The sequence below is a fragment of the Sturnira hondurensis genome, unplaced genomic scaffold (genome assembly GCF_014824575.4).
Source record: "Sturnira hondurensis isolate 20B ecotype Veracruz unplaced genomic scaffold, ASM1482457v3 Scaffold0022215, whole genome shotgun sequence".
Lineage (NCBI taxonomy): Eukaryota > Metazoa > Chordata > Mammalia > Chiroptera > Phyllostomidae > Sturnira > Sturnira hondurensis.
The window spans coordinates 11,442,282-11,461,965 of record NW_028094846.1 but is presented as its reverse complement, the minus strand read 5'-3'; the positions used below and the strand labels follow the sequence as shown (position 1 = coordinate 11,461,965).

Here is a 19,684-nt window from a genome sequence, read left to right as displayed (position 1 = left end):
TTTAGCTGGAAGTTTGGGTCTAGTTAAAGTTACATAATATAGTCTCTTTTTTGGTGAGAACTTTGAGCAACACAACTGAGACATGAAAACAGAGTAACCTGTCTCTCTTGGCAGGAAGTGGCTGTCTTGTTTCAAACGAAAGGACATTTTATTTCGGGAAGCATGTAATAGGCTGGGGAAACTCTAGGTCGCTCCATTTGTCACTAGGGCTTCCCCTAGGAATAACCGGAGGGTTCCAAGTACTATGGTCGCCCAGTATAAACGTAAATTTTCTTTAAGGCTGTGTTGGGCAGATAGGCGTGTGTAGTTGTAGGTGGCCCGTTTGTTAGGCCATGATGACCTGTAGGGGGACTCACGATCACCCACAAAAAGTGTGGGGACCCGAAGAAATTCTCCCGTGGGCTGAGAATTCTCTCACTGAGTGATTTCCAGGAGAGAGGGCTGGGGACACCGCAATGAGCTCAACACTCTTTAATCCCACTCCTCCCACCTGCCCAGAACCGCGCCCTTCAACATCTCAGGCCTAAGCCCCGCCCTGCCACCACGCCCCACTCAGAATCCCCGCCCCTCGCCATCACGCCCCGCCCTAGAGCCCTGCCTCCGCCCCGCCCCTCGCCGTCACGCCCACCCTAGAGCCCCGCCCCAACGCCTCGCTCGAACCGCCCCTCCACTCCGCCCCGCCCCGCTGGGCCGCGCCCCCACAACATCCCTATCGATCCCCAACACCCAGCCCCAGCAACCCCAGCCCCAGCTCGCCTCCGGCGGGACCCCCTCGAGCCTCCGCGCTCGTTGCGGGCTCCGAGGGCACAGCTCACCCATTGGCCGGCGCGGCGCCGGGCGGGAAAGGTGCTAACGGCTGCAGCTGGCCCGCGGGGTGCGGAGATGGCATCGGGGGCCAGGGCTGCGGAGCCCGAGGACCGAACCGGGAGCCCGGGCAGGCGAGGCGAGAAGGCCGTCTCCGCGCCCAGCGGCGACGGAGCGGCGGCGGGGACGCCGAAGAGCAAGACGTGGTCGGTGGTGGCCTCCCCTCGACCAGTGAAGGCGAAAGAGGGCCGGGAGGCGGCCCGGCGGCGGCTGCAGCTCCTGCCGATGACCCAGGCCCAGGGCCCGGGCGAGGGGGCGGCGGAGGAGGAAGGGGAGCCCCTTCCCTCCGCGCCCGAGGAGGCGCAGGCCGAGGCGCGGCCACTGCCCCCCATCTGCGTGTCCCCCATGAGGGGCATGTGGCGGGACGAAAAGGTGGCGTTGTATTGCGACCAGGTGCTGCAGGATTGTAAGGTGAGCGTGAGAAGGGGCCGGAATCCAGCACGGGCTCCTTGCAAAGGGGAAGGTGGGGGTGACCAGGGCAATTCGGGTCCACCTCCCAGGGAGATGGGGGCGTAGAGGGCCCAAAGGAAACGTGCATTCCGGAAAAATCACATTACTCAACATTTATGCGGTTCACACCTTATCGGGCTTGCCCAGGCCCTGTCCTAAAGGAGTGACCATTCGATTTGCATCAAACCGAAAATTTGTCGGTTAAGGGGACAGCGCTCGTCGTTTCTTCCGGTTTTCCTAGAGTTTCTGAAAAACTTAGGCCTCATCAGTGCCCGCGTACCCATCGCAGTGTTTGCATTTAATAATTTGTGCCCAAACCTAGGGATAAGAGTCCGTAGCCCTGAGTTTTACCCTACAATACTAAAAATGTTTACACCCTAAGAAGGTTCCCACACATCAGTCGAGGGTGTGGAATGATGTTTTGAAGATATACTTACACCTGGTAATAGTGAATAGAGCAAATATTGTATGTTTCTGACCTGTTTTGTTGTTTAACAAGTTATAGAAGAAGAATTTATGTACCAGGATATTCATTGCAGTGATATTTATAATAATTAAAAATTAGAAACTCGTTTCCAACTACTGGGGCAGTGAAAACTTGTGGCATCGTATAATGGAACACCGTGCACCTGGGAAAATTATGTTTTCAATAACTACAGATATGCTTATGCTATAACATTAAGTAGGAAAATGAGCAGACAAAACATTGATTCATATGTATGATGAATATATGGATAGAAAAAAGACTGGAAAGAAATACACCAAACTATCAACAGTGGTTGTATCCTGGCTGCGAAGACTAGGTGTGATTTTGTTTTCCCTGTATTTTTTGTATTTTTCAGATTTTTCTGTAGCTTAACCATATTTTATAGTCCAGAAGAGTATTTTTAAAAACTCCATTATCATAAAACTGGGACAGTGTTAATGACTAACTTTAATATTGAGGGTTGGGGAAGGCTAGGCTTCTTAAAGACATTGGAAAACATCTATATAGATTATTATTATTGTGTCATTCAAACAGGGTCTAATGACTGAGTTTCCTAATAACTTACACTGTCATCCTTGAGATAGCTGGATTTTTAGATTTTAAAAAATCAAGTGGAGAAATATTTATTGAATGTTGAACATATGCCATTGTTATAGAGAATGGAGTGCTGTTTTCAATTTCTATGTACTGCGTATGTTTTGAATAGTTAAAGTCTTTACATCTTTAAAGTTCAGAAGAAATAACTTTTTAAATTTGATAATTACTATGTTCATATTTTCCATTAAATATAGGTTCATTTCAAGTCTGTTCTTTTCCGGGCTTTTCATTATTTAAGAGATTATTGGTGCCATGTTTAAAATAGAGATCAGTAAACATATACACACATCTGAAATTTCCTATAATTTTACGTATGGTTTTTGTGCTTCTGTGTTTTTGCTAGGCAGAAGATGCTGATGAGGCTATGAGTAAATACCTATCAGAAAAATTAAAGTTGAAAGACAGATGGCTTGGGGTCTGGAAGACAAATCCTGAGTTATTCTTTGTGAAATATGAAGAAGCTTCTATCCCTTTTGTTGGTATACTGGTTGAGGTAAGTAATTTTTACCTGATCTTGATTCTTTTGAGTGAAATTATCAGTTCTTTTTAAGACCAAAATGTGACCTTATTAATTTGGGGCTTTTATACTTAAACAGAAGTTGATAAAAACTTACTTATATTTTAAGTTTGTAAGTAACTTAGTGTAAAAAGAAGGTAAGAGGGTAGATTAGCACACATTTACCTATAACATCATTAAATGTAATCCAGTAGTATCAGGTAGTATTTATTAGCCTAGTTTTAATTACTCAAATATCATAAAATAACATAAAAATAACAAAAGTATATTTCTTAAAAATTAATCATTTCTAGGCTTTAACAAATTTGCAGCTTTTCCCCATCATTTTCCTTCTTTTATCTCAATTATGACATTCAGATAGGGAAAGAAAAAAATGGATCAGGAAACTATAAATATAATTTGAAATTTTTTTACTGAAAAGTACCCTTTTTAATATATCAGCTTCCAAGCCTTCATCTGATAAGGTTTTGCTTTTCTATGGCTGTAGGTTACATATTGTGGCATATCTGATGTCATAAACTTGATTCCCTTATTCATCACTACACATACTTACTTTTTGTGGAGGGGGGCAGAATATTTAAGTTCTCTTAACAGATTTTAATTATCCAATATGATGTTATCAACCATAGGTACTATGTTATACATTAGATCCTCAAACCTTTTTCATCTTACAATGGAAAGTGTACCCTTTTGCTAACTTCTGTTAATTTTAAAGTTTTGTGTTGATACTTACTTATTTTGAAGATAATACTGTCACTTCAGTGGTTCTCAAGCACTGATTTGTCAGGCAAGTGCTGGGGGTTATCACTATATTGTGGTGAAATGAGCCAGGTTGCCCTGGCTGGTGTAGCTCAGTGGATTGAGCACAGGCCTGTGAACCAGAGGATCATGGTTTGATTTCCAGTCAGGGCACATACCAGGCCAGTTCCTAGCAGGGGACCCATGAGAGGCAACCATACATTGATATTCTCTCCCTCTCTCCTTCCCTTCCCCTCTAAAGATAAATAAATAAAATCTTTAAAAAAAATGAGCCAAGTAAAACAGCATAGTGTGTTGTTTTTCAACTTAAAGAGTTACTCTTTGATTATGTCCTTTTACTTATTTTGTATTTGAATAGCCTTTTACAAATGATGTAATACAAATAGGATTTTTTAAAACATTCTTTTATGGCAAAATTAGTCCCCCAAAAACTTTGAATATTACTGTTCTATAAAATCCAAAAGGCTGGCAACTCAAACTTAGAAATAAATAATGTAGGAGACATGCAGTTCCTCTCATGAACCTTGAAAACTAATGTCTTTAAGAAGTGGGGTTTCAAAAATTATGTTGATACTTTACTTAATATTAACCTATAATTATCCTATATATTGCTTGTTAGAGAAGTCATAACATTTTGTTTAAGATTTTAGTTTTAGACAGAGGGGGAGGAAAAAGAGAGGGAGAGAAACATCAATGTGTGGTTGTCTCTCGCACGCCCCCTACTGGGGACCTGGCCTGCAACCTAGACACATACCCTCACTGGGAATCGAACAAGCAACCCTTTGGTTCTCAGGGCAATGCTCAATCCACTGAGCCACACCAGCCAGGGCAGTCATAAATTTTTTTAAAAATTTTATAAGCAGCTAACATATGAGAAAAAAAGACTTTGGTTTATTTTCATTTGTAGTTACAAATTTCATAATATTTATTGTAGGTGACTTGTACACCACACCAAAGCTCAACATCTTGTTTCAAAGTGACTGTTTCGGTTGCCGAGCCTTTTTCTTCTAATATTGCGAATATTCCAAGGGCTCTGGTGGATGAGACCTTAGAGGGGCTAGAGCATTGTGTGCCTCTCTTGGAAGTGCACCCTGTTGAAGGCCCAGATTCTGAAATACGTGATATTGCTTTGGCCTTGGAAGTTGTCAGGTACTAGAGCGTCTTCCTTCTGAAAGTTTCAATGGTCATATCCAAAATTTTGATTTAATATGTAAGTTTTATTTATACAAGTACTTCATGAACATTTATTAATTTTTACTTACTGCTGAATCCAGTTTGTCCATTTTTAATGAACACATTTGTAACTTCTAGTTAAAATATTCTCTTGTGAAGTGGTATACACAGGCAATAAAAGTTTGCTATTTTTCAGTATTACATTTTACAAAAATTGAATTAAGAATTTCAGTGATAAGTAATACTAAATTCTGTGCATATTTAAGCATCTTAAATATGTCAGAATTCACTTTGCACACTGAAGGGTATTACAAACACTAGATGATGTTCACAGTATGACTGCTTCTTACCATGGGGAACAGTGTGCGGGAAGCTACCCATAAACTTGATACAGAACATTTAGGGGCATGTTTTTAGTTTTTCTAATGCTTTCTTCCCCTCAATACACAAATTTGATGATATCTTAAGGGGGCTTTTTGTATACAAAATAATAACCCAAATCTATGAAATCTGAAACCTGCCATTTACAATTCCACTTCAAAGAACATTATCTTATCTGTAGTAACCAAAAGAGAATCCAGATAATCAGGTTTTTAAACCTTACCTAATATTAGCTCTGAAATCATTTAAAAATGTTTTCTTAAGAGTTAAAATTCATATAAACAATTCTGACATCGGAATGTCTTTCTCATTTTAAATGTGGTTGCTCACTGCATTTGACCACTTCCATCTTAATTTGATCATAGGTTTTTTTATGACTTCCTCTGGAGAGACTGGGATGATGAAGAAAATTCTGAGAATTATACTGCTTTGATTGAAGAAAGGATTAATTTGTAAGTACACTTAAAAGCTTGTTCAGCACATTATACAAGATAAACATTGTAATTGTATCGGCACTTTGCAGGTGGTGTGATATACAGGACGGAACAATACCAGGCCCTATTGCGCAGCGTTTCAAAAAAACCTTGGAGAAATATAAAAACAAGCGCGTTGAGCTCATTGAGTATCAGAGCAATATTAAAGAAGACCCCTCGGCAGCAGAGGCCGTTGAATGCTGGAAAAAGTACTATGAGATAGTGATGCTCTGTGGACTGCTGAAAATGTGGGAAGACTTGCGCCTCCGGTAATGACTGCTGTATTTTAAATGGAAACAAAAAGATGACATGGTTATTCTTTTTTTTTTTTAAAGATTTTATTTATTTATTTTTAGAGGGGAAGGAGAGAGGGAGAGAAACATCAATGTATGGTTGCCTTTTGTGCATCCCCTGCTGGTAGTTAGCCTGCAAGGAACCAGTTTGCAACCCAGGCATGTGCCCTGACTGGGAATCGAACCTCGATCGTCTGGTTCGCAGGCCCGCGCTCAATCCACTGAGCTACGCCAGCCAGGGCTGAAAATCATTTTTACATTAGCTGAATTAACTGCAATCTTTTTTTAAAATTTGTCAGTGTTTTTTCTTTGCAGTTTTTAGGTTTTTTTTTTAAAAAGACTATACTTATTTATTTAGAGAGAGGGGGAGGGAGGGAAAATGAGAGGGAGAGAACCACTGATTTGTGATTCATTGGTTGCCTCTCACATACCCCAACTGGGGGCCAAACATGTGCCCTGACCGGGAATTGAACTGATGACCTTTTATTTCTCAGGCTGGTACTCAATCCACTGAGCCACACCAGCCAGGACTTTTTTTTTTTAATGTAAAAACAATCTCATAAATCTGGTCCTTTTCTTATCTTTCCTCTTTACTTTCTTGATTATGGCCAAAACATAAGAAAGGAAGTAGACACCTCCACATATAGTATGCATAGGAAAGAGAGTTGACTGATTTGGCTGCCTCATAATTTCTGCTTTTTTAACCAACATAAATTGATAAATTGTTTTTGGTGAGAAATAAGACAATGTAGATTTAATCAGCATCATTCTCTTCCAAACTACTTTCCATGTGTTGAGATGTTTTTACATTGTTCTGCAGTAAAATATAGATTTCTTTCTTCATTTTAAAGAGAGAGGAAACAAGAATTCTTTCTCATGGTCTCCAAATCAGTGGAAAATCTGGAATGGAGCCAGATAACTTCTGATCGTTTCATACTAAATTGTTGTACCCTTTCTTTTTTGGTCTCCCTTTACTCATCCTTTGCCTTAGGAATTCTGAGCCACATTTTACTTACCTGTTGACTGTGAGCCTAAATTTTTGTGTGTATTTTCTTCCAAATTTGATCTAGTTTTCAATCACTAAGGATCCAATTCTAGTGACTATTTTTGATGTTTCCTTGTTATTGGGATTCCTGTGTAACAAAACCTGGGGTTACTTTGGGAAATCAATATAGATACGGTTTTTGAAATCCACATATCTAGACAGGCAACTTCAACAAAAGTTGAATTTGACTATAACTTTTTATCACTAGACTTTAGATTCCAATGGCATAGGGCAACCCAGAGTTCTCCCATCTTAGAAGTTAGAATCACAGCAAATCTAGTTCTGGGAGCGGTGGAGTGAGTTACTTGGCCAAATTCTTCCGTCGATAACAACTATGAAATCTGGACAGAATTTATTAAAAGTATTCAACTATTTTAAGGCACTATGAAATGACCAAAAGCAGGCAGCAACAAGGGAAGTTTATCCCTGAAGTGGGTTTATCCTTGGAATGGGTAAGAAATGGGAATTTGTGGCTTTTTGATCAATTCTCATAGCTCCTGCAGCAAAGCAAGCAAAGTCTATTTCTAGGCGAGAAAGGACAGCGTTTAGGGCTGCCAGATCCCTGGGAAATTGAGGTGGGATGTACTGAAAGAGATGCGGAAGGCTGGATCCTCGAACTGAGCACGCACTCTGCCGGTCCAAGTCCCTGCTTGAGCACTGAATGAACTGTGCTGGCGTAGAGGGGCAGAGAGCTGGGGGCCGTGCTCAAAAGGAAGTTGGAGGTTGAGCGAACTGAGCCAAGATATCAGCTGCCGTGCACCTCAAGAGGGGAGGAGTTGGCATTGTAACCGCCTGGTAGAATACAAGATAACAATCTTCAGAAGAACATAACAATCCAAAGTTACTAAAATATATTACCCAAAACTTCTAGAGTTTGACCAAAAATTACTAGACACAGAAAGGATCCAGAATGTTAGATCCCTACTTAGGAAAAAAGTATAAACTAATTGTGAGGGGTCCCAAATACTGGATTTATCAAAGACTTCAAAGCAGCTATGGTACATATGTTTAAAGGATGAAAGGAAAACATGGGTACTGAATGAAAGGAAAACACCGTGGTAATCAGTACGTGGAAAATCTCAACAGAGAATGGAAACTAGAGAAAGAACCAAGGATTTCCAGATTCAGCTCGAACATGTAAAGAGTTTGTGAGTCATCATTAACCATGCTTACAAGAAAAAAGGTTCCACAAAATTAACTCAAAATGCTCCACAGGCCTAAATGTAAAACAATACCGTAAGACTTCTAGAATAAAGCACAGGCAGAAGCCTAGGTGACCTTGGGTTTGGCAACGGGTGTTTAGATACAACACTGAGTGTGACAGGAATGTTCTGTCTCTTGATTCTTGTAATTGAGTTCAATGGGTGTATATATTTGTGAGACCTCCTGAAATGATTCACTTAAAATTAGTGACTGTTATGTAAATTACATCCTCATAAACTGGATCAAAAGACACTGATCTATACATTTGATTTTAAAACTAGGATCGCATGATTGCTGTTATTTCCTGAATGTAGGATGCGTCTTTGCTCTTTGAGTGATAGTAATGTGGTGAAAAAGTAATATATGAGTGGCTCCCTTTCTCAATGTCAAAGCCACTTGTTTAATTAAATAGGTCTAAAAGTGCTAAGTGGGTTTGATTTTGGAATGTTAAATGAAATTTTTGCTTTGGAGGGCATTGCTAAGATGTTGGAATTCAAATTTTAATAACTTGCATAAATAAATTCTTAGAACCAATTTCCTGAAAATGTAAGCTTCACGAAAATATTTGAGCATTGAAATATAACATGAAACGTATTGGTACGGAAGCCGCACCCCAGTTAGCACCCAGCAGAATCACAGCGCTGCAGAGAACCCAGAGGTGTCCAGCCCGGAAGAGTCATGGTAAATCTACCTGTATTGGAAAAGGAGTGCCCCCCCAGCTGACAGTAATAGTAAAAGTTACACTCAATTTTTATGTTCGTTCTTTTGGGGACAATGAAATGAGTATGAGCTAGAAAACAGGAACTGTAAAGAAAAGGAGAAAGAAGAGAAAGATTGGAAATATTTAGAAGTGCCGAATAGCAAACAACCTAAAACAACTAAGAGAAAAACAGGAATTGTTCTGGAGCCCACAGCTAACCATTTCTATGAGACCCTGGGCTTTGAAACAGCCCGTTAACGTGGTATCTACGTATCTATGTTAATGAATGGTCTTTAATGTTGTATCTAACACTGAACATAGTATCTAAAATTAGACGTGTCCTAAAACATTCTTAGGGCTCAGTATCACAGGCATAACCCACCTTGGCTTTCTGTGATTCCGCAGTTCAGTGGGTCATGAAAGTACCGTTGGGCAAATTTTCTACTGTATTAAAGAGTTGATGGGGTTGAGGTATTCACTGCATGCAGACTTCAGGTACATACCATTAAAATGAAGAGATTTTAGAGTTCAAGGGTATGGACATTCAGTTGCCTAAACTACTATAATCATTCATTGTTCTCAAATTGCTCATTGCTCTCAAAGAGCTTACAGTTAGTGAAATCTGCTTGTCAGAGATGCTCAGTACCAAGTTTTTATTTCCTAAATACAGGCTGAATCTGTTCTCATTGTTAATCCTGAATGTTTTCAACTCCAGAGTCCACGGACCATTTTTCCCAAGAATTCTGAGGCGTCGGAAAGGAAAAAGAGATTTTGGAAAGACTATCACACACATTGTGGCCAAAGTGATGACGACGAACATGGTGAGAAATTCACTGCTCTTGTTTGCTCATTTCAGTTTGGCTGCGCACGGTCAGAGAAACGGCTCTTTGAAGGTAGGGTTCTTGTGCGACAATATGGATGCCTTATTTCCCCCACTGCATCCAGCTCAGTGACTGGAGCATAGTAAGTAGTCGAGGAATAAATGCCAGCAATTGTTTGCTGAGTACTAACCTTTGTTGTCAGGCACTCTGCTAGCAGTATGCAAAGCATGGGAGACCAGCATGAGAAAGACGGCATTTGAGGGGGATGCAATGTTCATTTGAGGGAGAAGTCTTGCTTCCTCGCACGTCCTACAAGGCTGAATACGGGGAGATAGGAATAAGTAAACAGGCAATTACAACTCGAATGATTCGAATGGGAGCATGTCCAGGATGCACATACGATGAGCACATAAGCCAGAATTGTCAATTCTCGCAGTACTGGCTGGAACAAATAACTCAAGTCGAGACCTGAAGGAAGGCTCTAAATTTAACCAGCCGGAGGGGAAAATGCTCTAAATCAAAATGTAAATATTTTCATCTCAGCCTCTTAGCAACACTTCACAGCTGTCACGTTGAAACATTCTTTTTTGTTGCCTTACTATACTTTCCTGGTCTTCATTCTTTCTAGATGCTTCCCCCTCTCCTTCCTAAGCTCTAAATGCTGGTTACTTTTTTCTGCACTATAATGTCCCCATGAGCAACCTCTCTGACCTGTACCCAGGACTTCAGTCACATATACTGGAAATCTAAAGTGTGCACCCACGGCCCAGATTTCTGTTGAGCCCCGACCTTGTCCGTCCAGCTGCCTCTTGCTCATCACCACTTGATCATCTCACAAGTACTTCAGCCCAAACATCCACGTTTAAATTCCTGATCTTATTCAGACTTGTTTACAGAGTTCCCTCTTCCAGTAAATGGTACCACCATCGACTCAGCTGCTAACAACTTTTCTGAGAATGCTCCCATTCACGTCCCTCCTCACCTCCACATGCGCACTGCCTCCCGCACTGCCCTCTGCACTGCCGTGCATCCTGGTGTAGCATTGCGGCCTCACTCAGCCGCTGCACAGCCTGCCCAGCCTTTCTCAACCTTCCAGAAACCACGGGACGGCTGGTACCATGCGAGCACCCTGCCCTTTGCCTTCATCAGGACTGTCTGTAATACTTTCGGCTGGTGTCTATTGAATGCCTGTCTCTTTCTAGAATATAAGCAAAAGTATATATTTACCGTACACCCATCACCTAGCCTGACACTTGCCTGGCACACAGTAGGTGCCGACTGCTTTGGAGGAATTGACAATGTGCATGTCCGACGGGGGGTGGGGTGTGTAGGAGGGACTGTGAGAAGTCCAGCAAGGAGGTGGTGAGACATACAGCTGACTTGTTGGATGGGTCTGGTCAGCTGCTCTACCCATTCTTCTTATTTTTTTAAGATTTTTAATTTATTTATCTTTAGAGGGGAAGGGAAGGAGAGAAGGAGAGAAATATCAATGTATGGTTGCCTCTTGTGAGTCCCCTGCTGGGAACTGGCCTGCAACCCAGGCATGTGCCCTGACTGGGAATCGAACCGCGATCGTGTGGTTTGAAGGCCCGCGCTCAATCCACTCAGCTACACCAGCCAGGGCCCATTCTTACTATTTTCAACAAAATTTAACTTTCCTTTTCATTGCCTATTGCATTAGATCATTCAATAACTTAATTACCAATTATCTTTGCAACATCTTTATAAAAAGTAAGGTGATAGATTTTGTTTATCTTCAGCCTTATCATCTTTATTTTTACTTTTTCTTTTTTGTTTTAAATATGTTTCTGACTTTATTCTACTACATAAAAATGAGACGTTTCCTTGACTTTATATTCAGTGCTTTGCAGCCCTGTCTTTTCTGTGTAAGGGAAGATCCATGAACTTGGGTGGCCAGGGTAATGAGGGGAAGACTGCCCAGAGAAGACACCACCAACTCCCACGCGCTTAGATCTTTGAGTCTGTTTACCTTTGCACTTGACAGAACAGCTGGTAGTGGTCCAGCTATGTACGTAGCCCCCAGCAACCTGCTCAACCTGGAGGAGTCTTTCCTCGGTGTTCCTCCCACTGCCCTCTCTCCTTCAACAGTTTTCTCTTGCCCATCATCTCCACGTGGGTGACCCTCACATGCAGTAATAGCATTAAGACATGGACTTGTGGTCACACAGGCAGGAGTTCACGCAGCCTCTCTGAGACCACTTACCACCTCTGTAATCTCGGCAAGCTGCCCGACCTTGGCACCTCAGTTTCCGCACTGGCAGGGTGCTTTCAAGAGGAGGGTGAAAACCGTGAGCCGGGCCGATTAGGAACGTGGCCCAGGGGCCAAACTGCCTGGATTCAGATTCTGGCTCTGCCAATTACTAGTTGTGTGGTTTTTGGCAAGTTATGTATTTGCCCATTGGTGCTTTAGCTCCTCACTTGTAATACGGGGCTAATCCTCTGTTCCTTGTTTATAGAGTTGTGAATATTAAATGAGTTCATATTTGTCATGTGCTTAGAATAATGCCCCCAGTACACAGTAAGTACCACCACCTTCGAGGGTTTTTTGAGCGTGAAATGTATAAAATCCCTAGCAATGCCTAACACAGTGGTTTTTCAGTAAATTTACTGCCTTTTCTCATCTTGCTTTTATCCTTTGCTGGCCAACGTCACTACCGGTGCCTCTCAGCATCTTCACCTGGATATCTTACTAACATACAGCCATTCTGACTTTGAACTTCTGTTTGTACACAGCCCTTCCTTGTCCTCTCCTATTCTCTAACGCCAGAAACACCCTTCCAGCCAACCACATCAGGTGTCAGGCTGCACCTCCTCTCGTTCCCCAGAGTCTCAGATTGGGATGGCTCGCCTTGGGTGTCGGCCCACTCTGGCTTCTGACTCGCTCTTGGCAAGGACAAGAGTACTCACTCCAGGGCCTCCACTACAGTTAGACCTGCGTCCTCCCCACGGGTCTGGGAGAAGCAGCAGTGTCCCCGCTGGTCCTCGTCTGGCTGCGGACAGAGAGCGAGTGTGGCGGTGAAGAACACAGACTTGGGAATAATAGAAACTAGAAACCTGGGTTTGAGTCAGGTTTGCTTCTTCGTATATGTGTGAGATCTTCGTATATGTGTGAGATTAGATAAGTTACAAACTTTCTCTTATTTCCTCATTTGGGAAGGGGAGTAATGAGGTCTCTCCTGCATGGTTGTTAGGCTTACGTGATTTTATATAAATCCTTTAGCAAATGCCTACCACAAAAATACCAACTGCTGCTATTATTACTGTTTCGTAGTTCATATCCCAATAATGTGTCATCATTGCTCAGATTTCCCCTGTAATGCTACAAAATGGGTAACTGTCTGACAATGTACCAGGTACAAAGGTGAATTTACTTTCCTTCCATCTGTACTGCTGAGTCTGTTGCTTCCTGACTTCTCAAAGACAATGTGTTCTTTCTTGTATCTTTTTCCCCCTTTCTTGAGGTGAAATTCACATAAAATTACCATTTTAAAGTGGCCTGTTCAGTGAAATTTAGTACGTTCACAATGTTGTGCAAACCGCCATCTCTCTCTAGTGCCCAGACATTTTCGTCATCTCAAACAAAACCCCAAACCAGGTAAACTCACTTCGTTCCAATTTCTTAACCTTTCGAAGAGGTAACAACACTTTACTTCGCAGAACTGTTGCGATGCTTAGGAGATAATAGGTCAAGTTCAAAGTAGGGCTTCTGGTGCACAGTGTTTAATGGCTGTCAAATTATTGGTGATCATAAAGGAAATCTCTTTTCATCACTCCTTGAAATGATGGACTGATACTCAGAACACTTAACAAACGTAAATACGTGTAATGATTACACTGCACTACCTGTACCAGGTAAATCTTGGGAAAAGCACGCTGTTATCAGGAAGCTACTGATTAAAATGACCTTTTGGCCTGACCTGCTGCTGAAGGTACGCTGTCTCATTCCTCCTCTGCAGGTGAAGGACTTGTCCTCCGACACATTCCTCCAGCAGCACGACGACCTGGACTTGGCTCTGGACAGCTGCTACAGTGGAGACACTGTGGTTATTTTTCCAGGAGAATATCAAGCTGTAAATCTTGCTTTACTGACGGATGACATCGTTATAAAGGGTTAGCGGGGTGTTCTTTGCCATCTTTGTATAGCAATGTGTACTCACAAATTCGATTATTATTACATGGTTTATCAGATTACTAGAAATTAGAACAGTTTATTTTTCACAAAAACCCCTTACGTGCCTTTCACAAATAAGGCTTCTCTCACCTGTTCATGCGTCCATTTTCTGCACCAGATACCCCGTTTGGACCTGCTGGACCAGAGTGTGTCCATGAGACCCTTGTCCCCCAACAATACAGCAGGTTCTCAGAACAGATCCAAACCAGAAAACTAAAAACCTGCTCATAATATTTCCTGTTAGCATCATCTGTATTTCTACTGAATAACTTTCTCCTTGTCTATCCCCACTGCACTTCGTATCATCTTAGTGGGAAAACCCAAATGCAAGGCTACATTAAAATGTACTCAGCGTTTTCTCAAGTTAATTCACATGAAAACTTACTAAAATAGAAGTAGAAAAGCATAGTTTACTCTTTCTTAAGGTTCTGAACATACTTAGTAACCTTAATTCTGCTCTGTCTGGGCAAAAGAAAAGAACAAGTAACTTAAACTTTGGCTGTCTATGCAAAAACAGCACAATTTTCACTAGATTTTGATGACTGTAATTACTGTTTGTTACTATGTGGATAATAAGATCATATGGGTGATTCAAAAGTTTTGTAGCCTTCTCAAAGATTCAACCCTTTCGGGCTGAGGTTACATTGAGATGATTGCTTTGACCACTCTATAGCAAAACTGCGGGTATGATTACATTAATTTTTTTAAAGATTTTATTTTTTCTTTATCTTTAGAGGGGAAGAGAAGGAGAGAGGGAGAGAAATATGAATGTATGGTTGCCTCTCGTGAGTCCCTCACCGGGAACCAGCCTGCAACCCAGGCATGTGCCCTGACTGGGAATCGAACCCCAACCCTTTGGTTCGCAGGCCTGCACTCAATCCACTGAGCTACACCAGCCAGGGCTGATTACATTAATCTTGTAACCCAATTCAGGATTCTCTGCCAGTCTTTGTTAGTATGGGAAACTACCAGAGTTTTAAAACTAGGTTATTATATGGTACTTTTTGTGTCTTAACATATTGTACATGACTGCTGATTATATAATTTAGGGAAATATGCAGCGGAAAGAGTATGTTAAATACCATAAGTAGATTTAGATTAAGTATAAATAAAAAATCTGACATCAAAACAAGGACAAAAGAATACATTATCGGTATCTAATTAGTTAGCACTGGAATAATTACACATTACTTTTTAAAACTGTGTGAAAAGAAAAACATTATTACTGAATAACCAAAGGCTTCAAACTTTGGGATTACTGATTTAATTCTATGTCTCTTTGCTCCTATGATGCAGGAATTGGGAAGAGAGAGGAGATTAGAATTACTTCTGAGCCTTCTCATGACAGCTTTGTGGTGTCCAAAGCTGAGAATGTGGAATTAATGCATCTGTCTTTGATACAGCAAGGGACAGTCGACGGCATTGTGGTGGTGGAGTCTGGCCACATGACTCTAAAGAACTGTGTGTTAAAATGTGAAGGGACAGGCGTGTGCGTCCTGACGGGGGCTGCTCTCACACTCACAGACAGTGAGATAACCGGCGCCCAGGTACTGCACTTTAACCACGACGGCTTTCTATGACTGTAGACGACTTGGTGTGACCTTAACGTGCAAACAAAGGGGGGCGATTACTTCATCTTTGAATTCAATTATAATCAAGCTTAGAAATGAACAAAAATACACAAAATGAGGACAACGATGTCACAGTACACTTAAGACAAGTGAACCGCCTGAGTTCAAAGTAAAGAATTTTTAGCTTTGTGTTGTGAATTTTAAAAAAAGTGTAGGCATCTACACTGAGAGGCTGTAAAGCAGATCATGAATCAGTTACCTGATGGTTAATAAACGGGACTTACAGGCTGTCAGACATCACTGTCAGGTACTGTGACAACTCCTAACAGTTCTAGTCTTCAGGTCACGGTCACAGAGGTCATTAAAGGACTGGAAAAGTGAATGAGAAACAAGATTAAAAGCAGCAGAAAAATAAGAGGATTTTCAATAGAATGATTCTTTTCTTCCTTTCCACTAAAGTGAGGAAATACTTTAGCAGCTTTGTGAGGGATGCGGAGTACATTTAAGCAAATTTTTGGAACTGAGAATTGCTTAAAGAAGTTTCTCTTTCTAGAGGCTTCTTCATGTGGGTGCAACGGCAATGCAATGACCATATGACTTCAGCCCTCCTTCTAGGCCTGAGTTTCTTAACAGACAGTACTTAGTTTTGCACGTTTTTAGGACATCTATACAATACACTTGCTTGCACTATTGTGCGTTTTCACGTAACTTAAATGTGTTTACATGGCTAACATAGCATTAGTGCTTTGAAATCTAGAGAAAACTTTAGAGGTGTGTTTTACAGATAGTTTCACTGCTTTTTCTTTACAGGGTGCTGGTGTTGAACTGTATCCTGGGAGCGTGGCCGTTCTGGAGAGGAATGAAATTCACCACTGTAACACCCTCGGAACCAGTGACAGTTCCAAAAGCACCTCAGGTGGAGTTAGTGTGAAGGTACTCCCGTATATATCTTCATAGAGAATTATATACTAAAATATTAGTTTTAGTCTTAAAACTTAGTCTAAATGTTATTATCATTGCCTTGGAAAATAGCCCAAATACTTATAATATGGTTTAAATGATGGTTGATAGGAAACAAGTTTAGTTTTATAATTGATTTCAACTTGAACCCTTAGCAGGTAAGTTGGAATATGAGAAAGTGGGTAAGTCAGCTCTTATAAAAATGTTTTAGACTCTTCATTGAGCAGATGTATAATACATTTTGTGAAATAAAGCAAATTAAGAGAATAATATATTAAGAAGTATTTTCTTACTTTCTACTTACTTCAAACTTTGTAAAATAACTAGCCAATTAAAACATTGATAGCATAACTTATAAGTGAAATTCCTTCCTGTTCCTACTTTCTATAATTCCTACCTTTCTAGGTCCCTCTCTAGACTTGTGTAATGAAGTTTTTCCACAGAAATCTAGTTTATGTATTATTAATTGAAATTATGTATGTTTATCATTTTAAATTATCTGAAATCATTCAATATTTTCCTATTTCTCATGTTATTAAAAGCAGCTTCATGGGATACTGCTGTAACCCCTTCTAGAATCAGTGTTATCAATAACTGATAAATTGAAAACCTCATTTAATGTTTCCTCATTAAACATTTTTGTAAATATTATAATAATCCAGTGTGAGGAAAAGAACTTGTTCAAAACTGAGATTCTCTTGTCTTAAGGAACTGTGTAAACCCAGTAAGTTCTAGAGTTTAAGACATGTTCATGAGTTCCTATATTTGTAGAAACTGAAAAACTAATTTACTTTAACAGGTTCTTCCTGCACCCAAATTGAATATGACTAATAATCATATTTACAGCAACAGCGGCTATGGAGTAAGCATTAATCAACCAACGGAACAATTTTTTATTGTAGAAGAAGCCCTCAACAAAGGGGCTGCTTCCGGAGATAATAAAGATGACACTGTGCTCTCCAAAGTAATGCACAATCTGAACCTGGAGATGAATGACAATAAAATAGAAGCCAACCTAAAGGGCGATATCAGAATAGCCACCGTTTAGAGCATCCGGGCTGATGTGACGAGTCCTGGGTTTCACACGGACAGCTGTCCAGGAAATCTCGTCTCCCACAGAAATGGCAGTTTTAATGAAATTCAAAACTTATTAAAAATATTTAAACATTTTAATGCTTTTTCATAGAATGATCCTTAAGATTTTTTAAGTTTTGAAATGTAATTCAATAAAATTCATCCTTTTAAGTGTAATATATAATTCACTAGTATTTAGTTATGTTTTTGGTCGATGCACCACCATCATCACTAATTCCAAAAACAAATGTGCTTTTAAACCCTGGTTTTAAATACTCTGTCATCAGGTGTTCTCTATGTAGAGAATGGGAAGAAGACAGTAAGGGAGCGTGATACATATAACACAGGATCGGTTCAAAGGCAGGAAACGAGGAAAATCAAGAGGGGAACGATTAAAGATGTGTTTCTCCTTCAATTCAGTCCCGAGGCATCAGTAGAGGGCTAGCTCATGTTCCATGTGGCTACTCAGTGCAGGGCTGGCCGGAGGTGTTCCATGCCAGACATTGCAATTTTTACCATTACATGGTTTCCATTCAAAATCACCGCACGGCCCAACACAGCCATGGGGCTTCAAGTCATTGTCTAAGTTCCAGCTCGGCAGAAGGGACAGGGCCTTCTCACAGAGTGGCACACACGTCGTTTCAACTTTCCCGCCTCTCCACAGCTGCAGTCCAATCACCCGGCTACACCTAACTGCAAATAAGGTAGGAAATACAATCCTGAAATTGGATGGCCGTGTGTCCTCTGTAAGTGGGAGCTCAGTTCTAAGAAAGTCTTTTCCACAAAGTAGAACGTAGACTTTTAAATATAAAAGGAAATAAACATTTTCCTTCCTCAATTTGCCTTTGACTTTGTAACCCAGCAAAAGTGACCCTGCGTTGCCGCCATCTCCTGAGGCCGAGTGGGGCCTAGTTGTCCTTCAGTGTTTTCACTGAGTCTGAGGGACACAAATGCTAATTCCAGGGATCGTCCACAGGGGCCTTACCAAGAATGATCAATAGTGATTTTAATGAGCTGTAAGAGTGGGGACTTTCCTTTCCAGGCCTCTTCCTCCACCTCCAGTTTGGGCTTCAGTAGGTACCAGACAGGATCTTGGAGAGTGAGCAGAAAGCAGCAGCCTCGTGTGAGCAAACTCACTCACTGGTCCTCTGCCTGTCTGTTGCTATGATTAGAGCAGAAAGAACCACCCCCCGCCCAAGTCAGGAAGTGCATGCATGTTGTCTTAAACAGTTAAAAAGGAAAGCAGGAAACCCGAGGACAGGTGTCTTAATTTTCCCAAAGTATTAACGTGATAAATGAGAAAACTACGTATACTTTTAGTGACTGAACCAAATTAGGTGTTTCAAGTTCCGTGAGTCTCTACTACCCGAAATTTTAATTAGAAAATTTTGTTACATGCCTTTCGGTAGAGTCCATAGCTTCCACCATATTCTCAGAGAAGCCTCTAAATTCCCAAAGGCTTAAGACATGTTTTCACCACATGTACAAATAATAAGAGAAGGCAAGGTCCGCTGACGAGGCTTGAAGTTGCGTGGCTGTTCAGCGGAACAGTGCAGAGCAGAAGTGGAAGCTAAGGTGTTTAGCCCTTACCTGGAGGCAACAGGCGCCACTGGTTTAGGCCAGGAGGGCCGGGGGGGCTATTAGATTGGTGTGGGAATGTGTCCTCCAGCCGAGTGGAGGATGCGCTGCAGACAGGCAGGACTACGGGCAGCAGAGGTCGGCTAAGAGGCTGCTGCATCACCATACACCCGAACTAACGGGATCTAGAGCAGAACATAGACAGATGCTGTACAAAAGCACAACTGAAAGGTGTTTTGAAAGTAGGACTAGATGAAGTGACATATACATGGCTTTGTTAGTTACCTGAAACTCCTGTGATAAAAAAAGCAAAAAACCACAACAGTTGAATAGGGACCAGAGTCGAGGGCATGGAGTGAGGGTTTACTTCGGCTTGGAAGTAGTTGACCCGCGAACACCCTGGCTTTGAACTGCATGCGTCCATGTGTATGTGGATTTCCCCCAACATAGTCAGCTCTCTGTATCCCCAGGTTTCACGTGCAGAGTCAACCAACCACGGATTAAAACCAGTTATTTCCCGGTGCAGAGGCTGAGTACATGCACTGC

The 19,684-nt window shown here is 41.4% G+C and overlaps 1 protein-coding gene across 3 annotated transcripts; it reads left to right on the top strand.

Annotated features, from left to right (window-relative positions):
* The first annotated feature begins 731 nt into the window (after positions 1-731).
* On the top strand, positions 732-17,833 carry SHCBP1L (SHC binding and spindle associated 1 like). 3 transcript variants are annotated; one of them, XM_037035128.1, is made up of 10 exons: positions 732-1,275; positions 2,742-2,891; positions 4,609-4,823; positions 5,594-5,680; positions 5,752-5,970; positions 9,658-9,763; positions 13,741-13,894; positions 15,252-15,502; positions 16,337-16,459; positions 17,286-17,833. In XM_037035128.1, the coding sequence occupies exons 1-10, from the start codon at positions 883-885 to the stop codon at positions 17,532-17,534; spliced, it is 1,947 nt and encodes a 648-aa protein (XP_036891023.1). In that variant the 5' UTR covers positions 732-882; the 3' UTR covers positions 17,535-17,833. The 3 variants fall into 3 exon arrangements, with proteins under 3 accessions (XP_036891023.1, XP_036891024.1, XP_036891025.1); XM_037035129.1 differs by having other exon boundaries at positions 17,389-17,548; XM_037035130.1 differs by having other exon boundaries at positions 17,333-17,447.
* Positions 17,834-19,684: the final 1,851 nt, after the last annotated feature.

Bases quoted from the DNA above. Each gene is read 5' to 3' on its own strand.
- SHCBP1L (XM_037035128.1), top strand. From the start codon at position 883: ATGGCATCGGGGGCCAGGGCTGCGGAGCCCGAGGACCGAACCGGGAGC. The intron at 5,681-5,751 runs GTAAGTACACTT...GGCACTTTGCAG, and splicing joins ATTGAAGAAAGGATTAATTT to GTGGTGTGATATACAGGACG. The intron at 16,460-17,285 runs GTACTCCCGTAT...TTACTTTAACAG, and splicing joins CAGGTGGAGTTAGTGTGAAG to GTTCTTCCTGCACCCAAATT.